The sequence below is a fragment of the Spermophilus citellus genome, assembly GCF_964194105.1.
Source record: "Spermophilus citellus genome assembly, chromosome: 1".
NCBI lineage: Eukaryota > Metazoa > Chordata > Mammalia > Rodentia > Sciuridae > Spermophilus > Spermophilus citellus.
Window position 1 is genome coordinate 197,875,784 of NC_138182.1, and position 15,997 is coordinate 197,891,780.

General features: G+C 38.9%; 1 protein-coding gene across 2 annotated transcripts in view; it reads left to right on the top strand.

Annotated features, from left to right (window-relative positions):
- The window catches only part of EFNA5 (ephrin A5), a 276,222-nt gene extending 260,517 nt beyond the window's left edge, over positions 1–15,705 (top strand). Inside the window, exons 3-5 of one of the 2 annotated variants that reach the window (XM_081280461.1) lie at positions 5,211–5,276; positions 5,690–5,770; positions 11,309–15,705. In XM_081280461.1, coding sequence (XP_081136587.1) covers positions 5,211–5,276; positions 5,690–5,770; positions 11,309–11,430 — 269 coding nt within the window. In that variant the 3' untranslated portion in view covers positions 11,431–15,705. The remainder of the gene's footprint in view (positions 1–5,210; positions 5,277–5,689; positions 5,771–11,308) is intronic. The other variant, XM_081280462.1, reaches the window with a different exon arrangement.
- Positions 15,706–15,997: the final 292 nt, after the last annotated feature.

Here is a 15,997-nt window from a genome sequence, read left to right on the forward strand (position 1 = left end):
TAGGAGGTTTGGATAGTAAGAAAAGTTTAACTTATTTTAACTTTAAAATTTTTAACTTTGAAATTCTTTCAGTTAAAGCTCAACTTTATATCCCATTTCACAGAACTGAGGAAAAGCATTTTCTCTTATGACTGAAGTTCATATTTTGTATCGAATCCCACTTAGGTTCACCCAGCAATTCAGAGTTAAAGTGAGACATCATGTTAATTGCAAGGAACAGCACAGGTTGATTACATTAGCAAAAACAAACCAAGTTGCATGAGAAGGAAAATGAAAAACAGTTTTTAAATGCTGGAGTGAGAACAAATAGATGTGTCTTGAAGTATTTCTTCAACAGCAGTTTATAATTACCTCTCTTACAGGCCTATTTTAAGTGGACTTGTAACAGTAGCCTGAAATATAAACTAGTAAGGGATCTGGTTGTTTAGGCATGGCCCCAGTGTAAGGAGTGCACTGCTCCATGGGAACAAGGACATGGCTGCCCATCAGGAGAAAATGCTGCAGTGTCTTAGTCTTTCAGTCTAAAGGCAGCTGTGGGAAATCAATGATGACATACATTTGTTTGTATACTGCACTGCACCAGCCAGGTCTTGAAAAAATTACCCCCAAAGCTTATGGCTAAAACAACATTATTTCAGAATTTCTATGGGTCAGGAGTCCAGGTTCCACTTTGCTGAGAACATTGGGTCTCTCCAAAAAAAAAAAAAAAAAAAAAACAATAGCAGTCATCTCAAGGTCCAGCTGAGGATTCACTCTAACTGCCTCACATTATGGTTAGCCAGATACAATTCCTTGTGAGTTGTTGCTTTCTAAGCCAGGACTTCCTTGCATGCTTAGGGCTGGAAGTCTCGCTCAGTTTCTAGCTACATGGGCCTCTGCATTGAGAATCTCACAGTATGGTACCTTGCTTCATGAGCAAAAGATGAAGTTTTAGCAAGAAGGAAGTCACAAACTTTTGCAACCTCATCACAGAGGTGATACTCCTTAACTTGGGCTGTGTTCTCAGAAGCAAGTTACTAAGTTCAGCCCCCTCTTGAGGGGAGGGATTACAGAAAGTCTTGAGTACAAGGAGGTGGGGATCACTAGGAGCCATGTCAGAAGCTAACTACAACAAGCTAACTACAACAACAGTGTTCTCTTGCTATGTCCAAAATGGTGTGAATACAGTATATATTTGAAATCCTGAATATAGTTTTTGCTCCACATTGGCTAAGTGCTATGCTAAACTCACCTGAGCCCAGGACACCAAGGGAATGATTTTTGGGGAATGACTCAAGTTAGGGCCCCTGTAGGAGGTCATGGAACAGAGTGAAGATAAGGGGCCCTCATGGCCTTATAAGCATGGTACTCTAAACACAGAACCGGAGGGCCCCCAGCTTGTATTTCATTATGTGCTGCACAGTTTTGTTTGGTACTTTGCAGCTCATTAGGGGGGAAGGGGCCCTATGGATTGATTTATAAAGTTGCTATTAAGATAATGGAATGGGAGCTTTTGCTTGTTTTAATGGCCCCCATATCCTTACCCCCAACTTCCTGACGCCAAATGTGCATTTTCAGCAGTGAGTAAAGGGATATGAATCTGGATTTCATGGCAACTGTTTAAGACATTTCTCATTTTAATTTGAAAATCTCTATTAGAAAATCCATGTCTCTTTATAAAAAGAATGCAGGTCTAGGTTTTCTTCACTGATTGCAGGTTAACACTTCTATTTAGTTGTTGGAGCTTTGACCTGGGAATTTAGGGGTAAAATGTTGTAATTCTTTTGTTGTAGTTGCTCTTGGTCAGTTTCCAGAGACCCTACGAAACTTCTGACAAAAATTCCTCTGGTGAGCGAGTCTGCCACACACCTTCACACTCCAAGATAAAGCTATTGCTCCCTACTCAAAATTGTGCTAGCTCTTCATGTAAGCCTCAGTTCTCATGTGGATCATTCTAGATGTCCTCACATTTATGCACCAGCTGGAATAAGCACAATACAAAGGCAAGATCAGGGGGCTAGGGATGTGGCTCAAGCAATAACTCGCTTGCCTGGCATGCATGGGTGGGGCGCTGGGTTTGATCCTCAGCACCACATAAAAATAAAATAAAGATGTTGTGTCCAATGAAAAGTGAAAAATATTTTTTAAAAATTCTCTCTCTCTCTCTTCCCCCCTCTCTCTCATCTCTCTCTCTCTCTCTGAAAACAAACAAACAAACAAAAAAAGGCAAGATCAGTTTGTCTTAGCATCCCCAGCATTTAATAAAGAAGCAGGCTCATAGTAGGAATTTTAAAAGTATTTGAAATGATGGATGAAGCTGCAGTAATACATAATGCATTTGATAAGTATTCACTATCAGTTTTTAATGTTGACTGTTAATTTTCTAAGGAAAGCAACAGAAGACATTGCATATATATATATATGAAACTATATATAAAATTTCTTCTAAGATAAAGATAATATTGGTCACTTTAAGGTGAATGTTATAAAGTGGTATTTCTCTAGAGTCATGGGGATTAATATTACCTAGCTCCTAACAAAAGCCAGGCATCCTTAGCTTTGCCATTTACTCATAAGTGATCCTGAAAATTTTTCTTTTCAAAGCTTACCTGAAGGCATATAGTACATGTTTCAATTCTTGTATTATTTTGTGCTTTTAATGCTCAATCCTCTGCCTTTAGTTTACTTGCGACTCATAAAGCATTTTTGTATTATTGCATATCTTCAAATATTACTGATAATTAGTCCTCTGTATTTCAAGTGACATAAAGGCATCCTGCACTGTCAGCTAAGGCGGATGTGGTGAACAGACCTTGAACATGTGGTGAAGCTGCATGCTCACATTCTAAAACCTTGTGTAAGAAACGGATAAAGGGATATAGATAAAAGGATTTTCCGCAATATGGAATTTTTTAATCTTTTTAAATATTTTTGGTTTTGTTTTTAGATGTGGTATGTAAGGAACTAAAGTTACACTGACCTAACAAAGCACACTTCTCAATTTGGCTCTGAGGGCTTGCTGTTCAGGGCATGATCGCACAGTCTCATGAACAGAGATTGTGGAGTCAGTCCATGTTAATGTAGTCTGTACATGCACTCACATACCAATTGTATGTTAATAGTCTCTGCTCATAAATTTTTCTAAGGATTAGAATGCTATAGTCAAACAGTATCATGAAGCATTGATCACACTATCATTGTCTCAGCTTTTCTGGTGTTAGGAAATAATAGTAGGAAGACTGGTAGGGAAGAGAGGTTTCTGTTTTACATTTTATGTAAAACATATCTGATAATTTGGGAATGTAATTTATCTAGTAGCAAAGGCTCATGTCCCTTCTTACGAGCTGGTGAGAGAACCCTTAGTTTTTTCCTGGATGTCTCATCAATTGCTACTATTTAGTTATTCCAATGCAACCTACAATAATTTTTATGTCCTGGATTTATTTCTACTTAAGAGAAATCTGAAAGACCAGTACTAAATCCAAAAAGCTCTTCACAAAAGCAATTAAACAGTTAATCCTGCTTTGAGCCTATTTATCTTGCAATATCGTGTAAAATCAGCTATTTATGGTGAATCAAGTTCAGAGGCTTAAAGTGAGTTCCTCTCCACTCAAAAACCTATAGAACAGCAGTGCAAATATCCATTTTTTGCTTTTCCACACTACCTCTCATGAGTAAGACATGTAGTCATTTAAGAACCCATAGTTTTCTTAATGAATTGGAGTCACCTATGTGCACTGTGTTTGTGACATGCACATTTGCAGTTGGGGTCCACAGGAAGGACACCATTTCCTGGATCAAACCACAGAGTGCAAATATTGTGCCCTAAATAACACACTAGTTACTGTAAATGTCAGTAGAGGGAGTTTTTCCGACTTTGATTTAATGAAAGCCTACAGCAAAGCCAGCTGTTAGCACTTCTTAACTGCTTGTCAGAGGATCCAGAGGAGGTGGGGAGAGTGGAAAACATCTTTTCTCCATACTTTTGTCCTAAAATAAAGAGTTTCAACAGGTGTTGAATAGTGACACTGGGGGTCCTTTACAGCTTGAGGTTTTAGGTCCTTAATTTATAAGTTTTCCTATAGCATGGTTTCATGGATCTGTAGTTCCATGAGGAAATTCATGTAAAATTGGTTTGGAATTTACATCTTGAATCCTTTTACCTGCAAAGTAAACTTTTGTGTTCATTTGTTTTCTGGGATTCCCCATGAAGAATACCATAAAAATAAAAAGAGAGAAGACAGCGCTGGCCCTCTCTTTGTCACTTTAGCTATTACCACACTAATTTTAAGCCATGTGTGTTTTGATTGATGTCATCTGCCTTTTCGAAACAAAGAAACCACTTGAAGCAAGCACATAGGGAGGAAAGTATGCAGCACTCATTTCAGTAATTTATGTCATTTCTAGAATGCATTAGTAAACACATGTGGTTGTTAAGGGTCTTGCCACCCTTGGAAATCCCTTTGACATTCAGCTGTGAGTACTGCAGGGAGATAATCTTTCAAACCCAGAGAAAGTTTACAATCTTATTATCTTGAAGAGGAGAAGAAAGTTTCTTCCTCAAATGATTTATAACTTGAAACATGTTGTCATGTTTTGGTAAGTCCACTTTATTAATTCCATCCTTCTCTGTTGCACACTTTTTAAAAAATAAATGTGCCGTTGCAACATAGTACTTTCTCAATAGCATATTGTACTTATAATAGCATGATGGAAGTTGCTGGGCTTGGGTTAGTCATATAGAAAGTGGAGCCAAGTTCTGAATAAAACCTCTAATTGAATTACCTGCAAAGCACTGACAGACAAGCTTTCAGGACAGACAAAGCGCTGCTTTCCCCAACAGAAATTGGTCATGTTTAAGTCTGCCTTTCTGACTATCCGATACTGGTTTTTGCCAGCACTTTCCCCAGCACTTTCACCCCCAGCCTCTGGTGGGCCTCTCTTCCTGCAGCTGAGGAGGAGCAGCCCCTAAAGCAAGAGGGCTCTGGTATTATCCTCTTGATTTAGAGAAAATTCATAACAGATCAAGTTAAATGGAAATGCCTTTGAAATGAAAGTCAAAAATATTTTTTCATAGATGACCCACATTCTTGCATGATTCTTTATTGTATTGAAATGTGAGATGTGAAAGTAGACTCCTCTGTAGCAGTTAGATCCATCTGAAAAGTATAATTTGTTGTAAGTAATCAGTTGTCGTTGTCTCCTCTCTCTCTTGCCCTCTCTCACCACAGCCTCTGCAATCCCAGATAATGGAAGAAGGTCCTGCCTAAAACTCAAAGTCTTTGTGAGACCAACAAGTAAGTTTCCTAGATTGAGCTTCAGAGGGTGCCTTCACTGCGCATGCTTTATCATGTGGTCTGGTTCACGGCGGTAAAAGTTTTTTTTTTTTTTTTTTTTTTTTAACTGTTAAATCTCGTGTGGTATCTGTTTCGTATATCAACATCCATGTTTTAGTTTTCATCATATTTTTTCTCATCATTCTTCATGATGCTTTTATTTAAGTACACAGCAGTTGCTAACTTGTTGTTTCTTAGATTGTTGTACGTGCACAGCTAATGGGAACAATATTGGCATTCGGATACATGCCATTGATTGTAAAACAATCTTGACATAAATAAAAGGAAAAATAGAGAGAAAGAAAAAAAGAGAAATGGGAGTTTAAGGGTATCTTCACTAACATATTTGGCTGTTATCTCTATTTTTGTTATAGATAGCTGTATGAAAACTATAGGTGTTCATGATCGTGTTTTCGATGTTAACGACAAAGTAGAAAATTCATTAGAACCAGCAGGTTAGTATGCTTAGAGAATCTCTTTTAACAAATGCATCTATCTCTCCGGTGCTTCCGCCCTTTTTTTTTTCCTTTCTTCCTCCTGCATGTTTGCATGTTATGATTATTCTGCTTTTGCCCATTGCTACCAATGCTAATATTACTTATATTCTGCTTCATTCCTCCAGTTATCTTTGTGTAATGCATGTTAGATTAAATATGGCTTTTCTTTTTTGGACATGGGTTTTATTTAATGCAGTATCCTAATATGAAGCCCCATCAGAATGCTAAAATCTCACTGCTTTTTGCCATATCCTCAGAGCATGCTGGTGAATCACTGTGAATATTAAAAAATCTGTTTTCATATAAGACAAAAAACATTTCCATTATATGTGTTTATAAATTTTTCATTTTGATATCCAAATATGTGGCTAAAAGTAGTAGGACTATTGAACAAAAGAGCAACCAATTCAGCGTATTTAGTTTTCCCTAGAAAATCACATACCTCATGAAACTGATCTAAAAAACTTCATTTTATTCCAATATTGTTTGTGCTGTTGTTGTCAATAGCATTTGTCTGGAGAAGTATAATCATGTTTCCACCACAGATTCACACACCTGCTGCTCTCACAAATGTACACCGTAGCCTGTTGAGCCAAATATGATCTTTGATTGCTGAGGCAAAATAAGACTTAAAGATAAATTTTTTCTAGTACTCAGTTTCACAGTTTCAAACTATCCCAGCCCTATGAAAGAAAATAAAGCCCACAAGAACACTCATTTAAGTATTTACGCTGTAGTATACTGTGGATAATGTAAACCTATAAACTATCCATTTGGTTATAAATTCAATTTGGCCATCAAATGCAGCTAGATTCTTTTTGAAAGGTAGTGGCCCTCTATTCCCAGCTCATTGCTGTCCTTCCCATATAGTAGTATCTTTTCCTCCCCTCTCCTGCTGAAGATCATGATGCCTTTCTTTATCCATCTCCTATCATCTCAAAGCTGAAGGGAGATAAAAATATTTCCACTTCACAAAGAGATTTGAGTCCCCTTATGCAAATAGAGAATTTTTTTCTTGTTTCTTTTTTGTATTTTTTGTGGTAAGACTTTTTTTTTTCTTATTGTTATAGAAATTAAAAGAGCCTCAGGTCCACTTTATCCACTGCTTATTGTTACTGGGATAACACAGTCAATGAGCCTTAGGGAAACTTACCCTGAGTAAATGCAGTGCCTCAGGACATACAATAGCTTTCACATTGTAACTGACAGGAAGAGTTAGGGTTTTTTTTCCCCCCCAAGCATTCTTGTTTTTCTAAGGCAGGCATCTCACCCAAAGCACAAACAAGAGGTGTGTACAATGAGCTTTCAGAGGTCTTAGTAGCTCCCCAGGGTTGAGGTAGCTGCTTTAGAAAGTTGCAAGGAATGAGTGCTGACGCAGGGACATTTTAATTGTGTCCTAGAAATCTGGAAGCATTACTGTGACTTTCAAGGTACCAGTCTCTTCACAAGCCCAAGGATGTGGGTCATCATAGGAGCTGCAAGTCAAATGGGATGTCTTAAAGAATATAGAGTTATTGGGTGTCATGGCACACACCTGTGACCCCAGCTACTTGGGTAGGCTTAGGTAGGAGGATTGCAAATGTGAGGCTAGCCTGGGCAATTTAACAAGACCCTGTTTGAAAATAAAAATTGGCTGGGGATGTAGCTCAGTGGTAAAGTACCCCTGGGTTCAATCCCAATACAACAAATAAATTATTTCTTTAAAAAAAAACTATAAAGTCTACATTGTTTCTCTTATGACTGAGAAGACCTGTCCAGGCCACACAGCTAGTTAGATCGTTTCATATTCAGAACTCTTGGCTCCAATATATACATATGTAAATAAAATTATTATTCTTTATCATTTCTAGAGGTATAGATGTTCATAAGGAAGATTTTGCTCTCCTGAGTTTGGTAATAAGAATAAAGGTAACTAGAAGAGTTAGGCATGTTATAAATAAAAGTTGCCTGGGATTGTTTCTTGATACACATGCAGAATGAAGACATATCTTTACCATCATGTCATTTCCAGGTAAACTGACATTGCCTATTTAGAGAGCAAGAGGCTGTTTAGAAACCCACATACTGCATGCTTTTCTCTGGTAAAGAAGAGGTATACTGAGGACTATTCTGCTATTAGGAAAATTACCCTTAAATTCAACTAATGATAACATGTGAGACATTAAGACACTTTCATACATGAGCATATTTCACTGTCAGAATTTGGGGAAATAAGTTTTCAGTGATCATTCAAAATTTGTAACAGCTTCAAATCTATAAGCACGTAACTGATGAAAGTTTGTAAACATTTAAGAGTATAGTTGAGAGAGTGTATGCATGTGCATACACATGCTTGGGTGCTGGGAAGTACAGTGTAGGTATGCTTGCAGTTCCTTGAGATAGTTGTAACTGTATCTGCTTGCCAGTGAGCATCTTCATTAAAAAGGTGAGAAAAGGTTGAGCCACAGTCCTTGGTAGTATGAATACAATAACAAATTTGAGGGTGTAACCTTATACCTTACAAAATTCAGCCTCAGAGAAATTCACCACTGTGTTAACTGGTTGAGCGAATGGATGTTCATCAGCCCCGGATGTTGATGCAGGCTTTCTGAATTCAGCAAGTCTGAAAGGATTCCACTGCATGTTCTCAACAATATGTACTAATTCACCTATCTTTGGAATGTATTTGTCTTTGTTGTTTGCTTGCAACACTTTGCCTGACAGTTTCCTATCATCAGGGATGCAGGATGATCTCAGGGCAGACATATGCCACATTACATGCTCCAAAATATCTCAAGTGTTCTCTCAGTTAACCATTGAAACCCCTGTGTGGTGGAATCCTTAGCCAGGAGACAAGACTTGATTTGGCTTCTGAAGAGGAACATTTTCTTCTTCCAAATAATGCTCACTGTTATATGTTAGAAATTCTCCCACATTTAGAAATTAGGTGTAATTTCCATTAGGATAGATTTTGCTTATGAATTCTTCCTTAGAATTCTAAAATTGCTCAGATTTACCCAAAGGATAGCCAGTTTCTCATTTCACCCTTTGGAGCCATAGAGTATCCCATCATTGAGCCTCTATTTTAACCAAAGGATGCTTTGTAGAATCTTCACTGCAGAACATTATGTTGCAGGAATAAGAAAAGAATCATGATGCCCCAAGAAAATGGGTTTTTCCCTTTTCGGGGCAGGATGGTATACATTCATTGGTTGCTTATAAAAGGGCTAAGTCCACAGATTGTCCGTGATAAGAGGACTGAAAGGCACATTAAGCCTCATGCTTCACTTTAGATGAAACATGAAAGCCTTCCTCTCAATTTTCCTGTGAGGCCCTTTTACCATGTCTTGTGCTGAGTGGGCCTCAAGTAATGACTAGGCTTTGCTGAGCACCTGGAAGGGACAGGAAGCAGTGAAAGGGTCACCTTCATGCTCACACTGAGTACATAAGAGCTGCTTTGGTTCCAAACTATGCAGAGATTAGGTAATGTGTTAGTAAGAATAACACGGAGAAGAACACATATAATTTCAGGTGTATAAATATAAGTAATATTTTAAAATGAACTCTGGTTGGGTGTGGTGGCACACACCTATAATCCCAGCAACTCGGGAGGCTGAGGCAGAAGGATCACAAGTTTGAGGGCAGCCTCGGCAACTTAGCAAGACCTTGTCTCAAAATTTAAAAGTTAAAAGGGCTGGGGATATAACTTAGTGGTAGAATGCCTCTGGGTTCAATCTCCAGTACATTAGTTAAAAAAAAAAAAAAAGTTCTATGGAATCCTCCGTGTTTGTAGTTCTTGCAGTACTCCATTGTTTTGATTGACACCATTTTGGTGCTCTTGGGGAAGTTATTTGAATTTTAATTCCAGGGATATTAAGGGTCTTCTACCCCCTATTAACTGCAAAATACATTTGCAAGGCTGAAAAAGAGTGAAGAAAAGGGGGGTCTGCAAGTACTTGGCTATCCTGTGCAGGACTACACACATTTTTCTCTTCATCATTTATCTTCCCATTCTTGCTTCCTAACATTTTCCTAAGCTAAAACCACTCCATCTAGGTTTTCTAAGGTCCAGGAAAGGGGAGCATGTTAGATGCAGCAGCATCTACATGAGGACAGACTAATGTGATCAGAGATCTAGGGGCAAAAGATGCCCAGCTGAGAAAACGTCTTTCTTAGTTTACATGAGGAATGGATGTGATGAGCAGAGACATCCATTGTGATTGTGACTCTGCCCAGCAAGAAAAAGGTGTCCTTATTGTGATGTGTCATGTAGTAGGAAAATATAAATGAATTTTAAATAATGGATAGTTAACCCATTAAGGGGCTCAAGGTGAGCCTTTCAGGGATACTTGGGGATTATCTTTTGAGATCTACATAATTGGGAATAGTCACACTAGGGTCTCACTTATTACCTATCATTCTCTCTGACCACTGAGTGAATCCCAGTTGGCAATTGCTGAGCTCCTACAGGATGCTGAAAATCTGCACAGAGGACCACTATTGGCCCCAGGAGCAAGTCATTCAGAGGTCATTTAGTCTAAAAGCACAAGTGAGACCAGGTGGAAGGAAGAAGATGGGCCATGCTACAAAATAGCACGGCTCGCTCACGGCCAAGCCTCCATCTATCTTTGGGCACTAATTACTGCAAAGTTCCCATTTCAAAGTTAAGCCTGTTAATCATGCAGATCAGGGAGGCTATCCAAAGTCAGAGGCAGCCTCGTAGAACACTTTATAGCTAAATAAAAGAAGCTTAACTCACTTAATCCATTTTATTTAGAAGAAAATTTGCATCCATGCTGATAATTTGTGTGCCAAGCTTCAGCCTGATAAAAATAAAAATAGTCAAGTTCAAGTAATTTAATCCTGGAGATACAGGGCCAATAATGGAAATAGTAGCATAATTGATTCCTAATTGAAGGAAAACCAGTGGGTACCAGTTTATTGAAGTTTACTGGGCATTACATATAGTTTATTTAAAATGCTATTGTTTTGGTATTTAATTTTTTATATTTGAAAATTCACCTCGGCACCCGCCAACAAAGCATTCAACACTAATCCTATGAAATGACTAAAGAGAGGAAAATGAACAGCCCATTCTGGTTAACCACTAATATGCCAACATAACTGCCTCTTTCCCCTACACTCTCCAACACGTTACTTTCCTCCCTGTGGCATCTTAGATTTAAAACATATATTGGATATTTCAAGTTTGTGCAAGACAAATCTGACTGCTAGCAAACCAAAGTAACTCACATAGCAAAGGTTATAGTGTATGCACAATTTCTCCCCTCAGTTTTAAAGTAAAGTATTAATATTGCCAAGAAAGTCCAATTTTCTCTGCCTCTCCTTTGTTTGCTGTAAATAATGAGTGATTATGCAGACATGAAAGTCAATGGTGGCACAAGGTTCATTACCCTACTTTGCAGAGGGTGGCGAGGTCTGTTAACAGCAGGCTGCTGCAAGAGAGTTATTAAGGATGTGAAATCTCATTGGAATGTGTGCTTTCTATTTGAACAGATGACACCGTACATGAGTCAGCCGAGCCATCCCGCGGCGAGAACGCTGCACAAACACCAAGGATACCCAGCCGCCTTTTGGCAATCCTACTGTTCCTCCTGGCGATGCTTTTGACATTATAGCACAGTCTCCTCCCGTCACCTGTCACAGAAAACATCAGGGTCTTGGAACACCAGAGATCCACCTAACTGCTCATCCTAAGAAGGGACTTGTTATTGGTTTTTGGCAGATGTCAGATTTTTGTTTTCTTTCCTTCAGTCTGAATTCTAAACAACAACTTGGGGTTGGGAGGACTGAATAAACTAGTTGCTGCCTCCCTCACCCCACCCCCAGCCCTTGCCCTTGACTTCTCTCACCCCTTCCAAATTAAATGGACTCCAGGTGAAAATGCCAAATTCTCGTAGTGACACCAGTGGTTCGTCAGCTCCTGTGCATTCTCCTCTAAGAGCTCACTTCCGTTAGCACACTGTGTGGATGGTATATGGACAAGGAAGAATAGTGGCAGATGCAGCCAGTGATGGCCAGGCCCAGGAGGGTTTCACTCTCCTATACAATATTTATGCCTTCTCATTCAGGACTGTAAGATGATCATGCAGGGCATCATGTCACCATGTCAGGTCCAGAGGGGAGGTATTAAGAATAGATATAATATTACACCATTTCCTCTAGGAGTATATAAATGAACAGGCTTCTAAAAGGTTGAGACGCTGGGTTTTTTAAAAAATATGACTGTCTTAAAGCATTCTTGACAGCAAAACTTGTATTCTGTAAAAGAAGCCTTTTTTTTCCAGGAGGCGAGTTGGGTGCAGGAATGCTAATACAGAGCAAGTGTGAAAACAGAGCAAACTATGTTTGGTGGGGGTGTGTATGTGTGAGTGCCTCTAATTTTTTTGGTGACTGGGCAGTGCACACCAGATCTTTTTTTTTTTTTCCTTTGAATAAAGATCACCATGGTGCTACTACTTTTTTTTTTTTTTTTAAGAAACTCAAAGAGGCATTTTTATGAATAAAGTGACCTTCCCCAAGGCTGACAAGCCAGGGTTGATGATTGCAGAGTGGAATAGCTTTGGCTGCTCCTCTGGGGGATGATATGTACCAAGGAAAGGATGTCAGTGGCCAGAGGAGACATGATTTGGCTTTGCTGGAGCGCCAGTGTGCTGTGGCCTTTTCCCGACTCCCACCCCAATGCCCACGTTTTGCTCCACACTCCACAACTGCAGGGGGCTCAGACAAAAAAAAAAAAAAAAAAAAAAAAAACCTGTCACCAGGAGAGTCAGTCAGCACTACTTGGGAGGGCTAAAGGGAAATTTGGAATAAGAATTCCAAAGTTTGGAATAAAAGAATTCAAGCATTGATTTTATATTCTTTCCCTTTCTGACACAGCCTAAAGCGTAGGGGGAACACGTGTTTATCTGTGGGAGATAAACAAGATGGAGTCCCAAAGACTTTAACAAAATATTTTTTTAAAAATCCACTAGAATAGAAAATACATTATTTAGATATACTTTATGCTGAGAGTGAGTATATATGCTTGTCCTATTTAAACTTGTGAGAAAAAGTGGTATCCCTTGATACATTTAGAAATATGGGGGCTATCTTGTTTCATTGTGGGGGTGGGGCAGAAGGAGAATAAACACAGGATGACCCTGTTTAAGGAATCTTAGCATGGCCAACAGGGGACGTTTCCAGTTGATTACCAGGAAATGTGAGCCTTGGGGTTTCTACTGGTGGGACTGTCATGAACTTTAAACTCCAAAGCCTAGACAGGGAGAAGTGTCAGACCAATGGAAAAGTGATCTAGCCTTTTATGCTATTGCACGACATGTCAATAGAAACCATGCCTTTCAAAATAATTATACAAGTCAATAAATGCAATGATCATGTAAAATGTGAAAAATTTGAAAGCATTCCAGCAAAATAAGGATTTTTATATATTCGTTTTTTAAAATGTATATGTAAAAAAAAGGGGGGTCGTGTTATGGACGGACTTCATGAATGGGAATTTGCTTAGAATTGTGAGTAGTTTTGAATTAAAAAAATATGTGAATGAAAGGCAGCTGTAAATGTACTGCACCCTAGAGAGTTGTACACATGTTGAAATGTAATCTGGGCTTACCTGATGGTTTGGAGTGGATGTTACTGCTGAGTCTGTTCTCACTTGGAACTTTGTGAGTGGGGTTGCCAGCTTCGCAGATACAATCAACCCTTCTCCCCAATATCAGGAACTTCTCTGGAGTGGCAGAGTCTTATCACAGAAGGCACCCACTATTTCATTGAAACAAAAGTCCACAGCATTCAATTCCTTTTTCCTTTAGCTATTTATATGCTCAATACTCTCAGTAGTATCCAGAAATCCTATTCTTTTTATTAATAGTTACAGGCTTGTTGGTCCAGTGGGACTTGGGTAGGGGGAAAAAAAGATACCTTTTAAAATGGATCAATAGGCAGAACGAAAATAATACTGCATGTTCTATAGCCGAGGAAATCAAACAATCCTGTAATAATTCCAGTTAGTCATAACTACATTAGCAGTGCTAATTTCATTTTAGAAACGGTGACTTCTGTGGTTTTTCTAGCATTTGTCTCTAACAAATAATGAAATAATTACTCATGGCCCTCTCTGCCATTGTCTTTCATTTTTCACAGGGAAATTAGACCCTTTTACTTCACTATTGTGCCACCACAAATTAAGTTAAAAAAAATTAGCAAGACTTTCCACACCAGTAGACAATATGCTTCTCAACCTATAAATGACATAATCATAGCTAATGCACTTGCCGTGGAGTTTTCAAGAAGATGATTGGTATCAGACAGTTTTCATCTTGTCCAAAAAAAACGCTGGTGGCCTTTTGTAGTGGTGTTACAATCCTCTGGGGGCTTAGGAGGATGTCATGTAACTTTGTAGCAGCTTTTAATTTAAAAAAAATTCAAAGCCTGAAGGGCAGCCATGACTGCCCCTCAGCCCCAGTTGGTCAAACCCCAGCGACCTTTGCCCCTGGTTGCCAAGGGCTTTGCAACATGAAGCAGGGAAATAAGGATCTGTCTGTTTAGTGGATACCGTGTATCCTGTAATAGACCAGGTAACAGTTCGTGTTAGTTTAGACTATTGTTTTGTATTGTACTTTCTTGGGTGGCAGAGGAAAGAAAAGAAAAACATTAAAAAAAATCGTTCTTTAAATTCTGTATTATTAGCAACCTCTGTTGTATATAGTGTTTGATAATAAAGTATTAATTTGATTCTTATGTCTTTTGTAAGTGAGAACAATAGACTTTCAGGATACAAAACATGCATTGAGGCTTTGAAACATCCAGTGTGTACATGACTAAGAAAAGTCACAAATGGCTGAGACACTGCTCCATATACAGGACTCATGTGGTCATCACCCACCTAAGCTTAAGACTCCATCATCTTGGGACCTGGAACAACATGACTTTTTTGACCAATATCTTGTCCTCAATGTTTTCAAGGTCTGATGTTGGAGCCCTATGGTCCTCCCCTACCCTAAGCATGTGGTTTGAAAAGGTTTGGAGAATTTAGTAATGGTTCTGTACTTTGGTTTAGTTTTCTGTTTATGGTTGTTTCATGGACTGTTTCATTTTTCCCAGGAAAAGTCTTGTCGGTATCAAGTGCAGCTCAGGCACAGGAAAGGTTGCAAACCAATCCATTTAGGAAGATTAAATGGGGGCTGTTTCCCTCTGTACAATGTGAGAGGAAGAGTCACACTGTACCTGTAGATTTTCAGGGACTCTGTTTTTCTCCGGTGCCTTAGCAACGGCTGCAGCCATTTTTTATTAGTTTCAAAAAATTAGAAAAACAGTTTTTAGCTCCTCCCTTCCATTCATTACTCTCAAAGTTGTGGTCACTGGCTTTTGTTTTGAAAAACCACCTCCACCAGCACCCTGGTTTGCCTTACAACTCCCTCAACTTTTTATGTTTTTTAAAATTATTATTATTTGTCTCTCACTTTCCTCCTACATTTTATTTTCCCTCAGAGCCGTGAATGGGCAGGTCTGTCTCTGGCGTGGCATCACTGAGTTTTTCCCATGCATTTGCCCCAGAGCTGCTCGGATGTGAGACAAATCTCCCTACAATGGGCTTGCTCCCATTGTCTGTACAGTTTAATAGATGCTGGCATGTTGGAGGTTACCCATGAGTCAAAATCCGCTTTCCATGCTTACTCTTGACACCCCATTGAAGCCACTCATTGTGTGTGCGTCTGGGTGTGAAGTCCAGCTCCGTGTGGTCCTGTGCTTGTACTGCCCTGCTTTGCAGTTCCTTTGCACTTACTCATCGAGTGCTGTTTTGAAATGCTGACATTATATAAACGTAAAAGAAAATGTAAAAAAAAAAAACCCACACACAAACAAACCCATACAATCTGTATTTGTATATACACGTGTCCGTACAAGTATACCTAAATAAAAATTAAAGATTTTCATCATTTTAATTGGATCCCTCCTTCTACTTCTTTGTTCCTTGAATGACGCCTTTATTTCAGGGGCTACTTGTACTCTGCTGATTTTTCAAAATCTTTGTGGACAAAAAAGATAATACGACATGCACAAGAGAGGGCCTGGGAAGCTCAAAGAATGCAGGGTTCAAAATGGCCAAGTATCTAGGCACATTCCAGATATTCTTTTGAGAGAATGGTGAGATTTCAGCCTTGTCTCTGTATTTAGCCTTAAAAT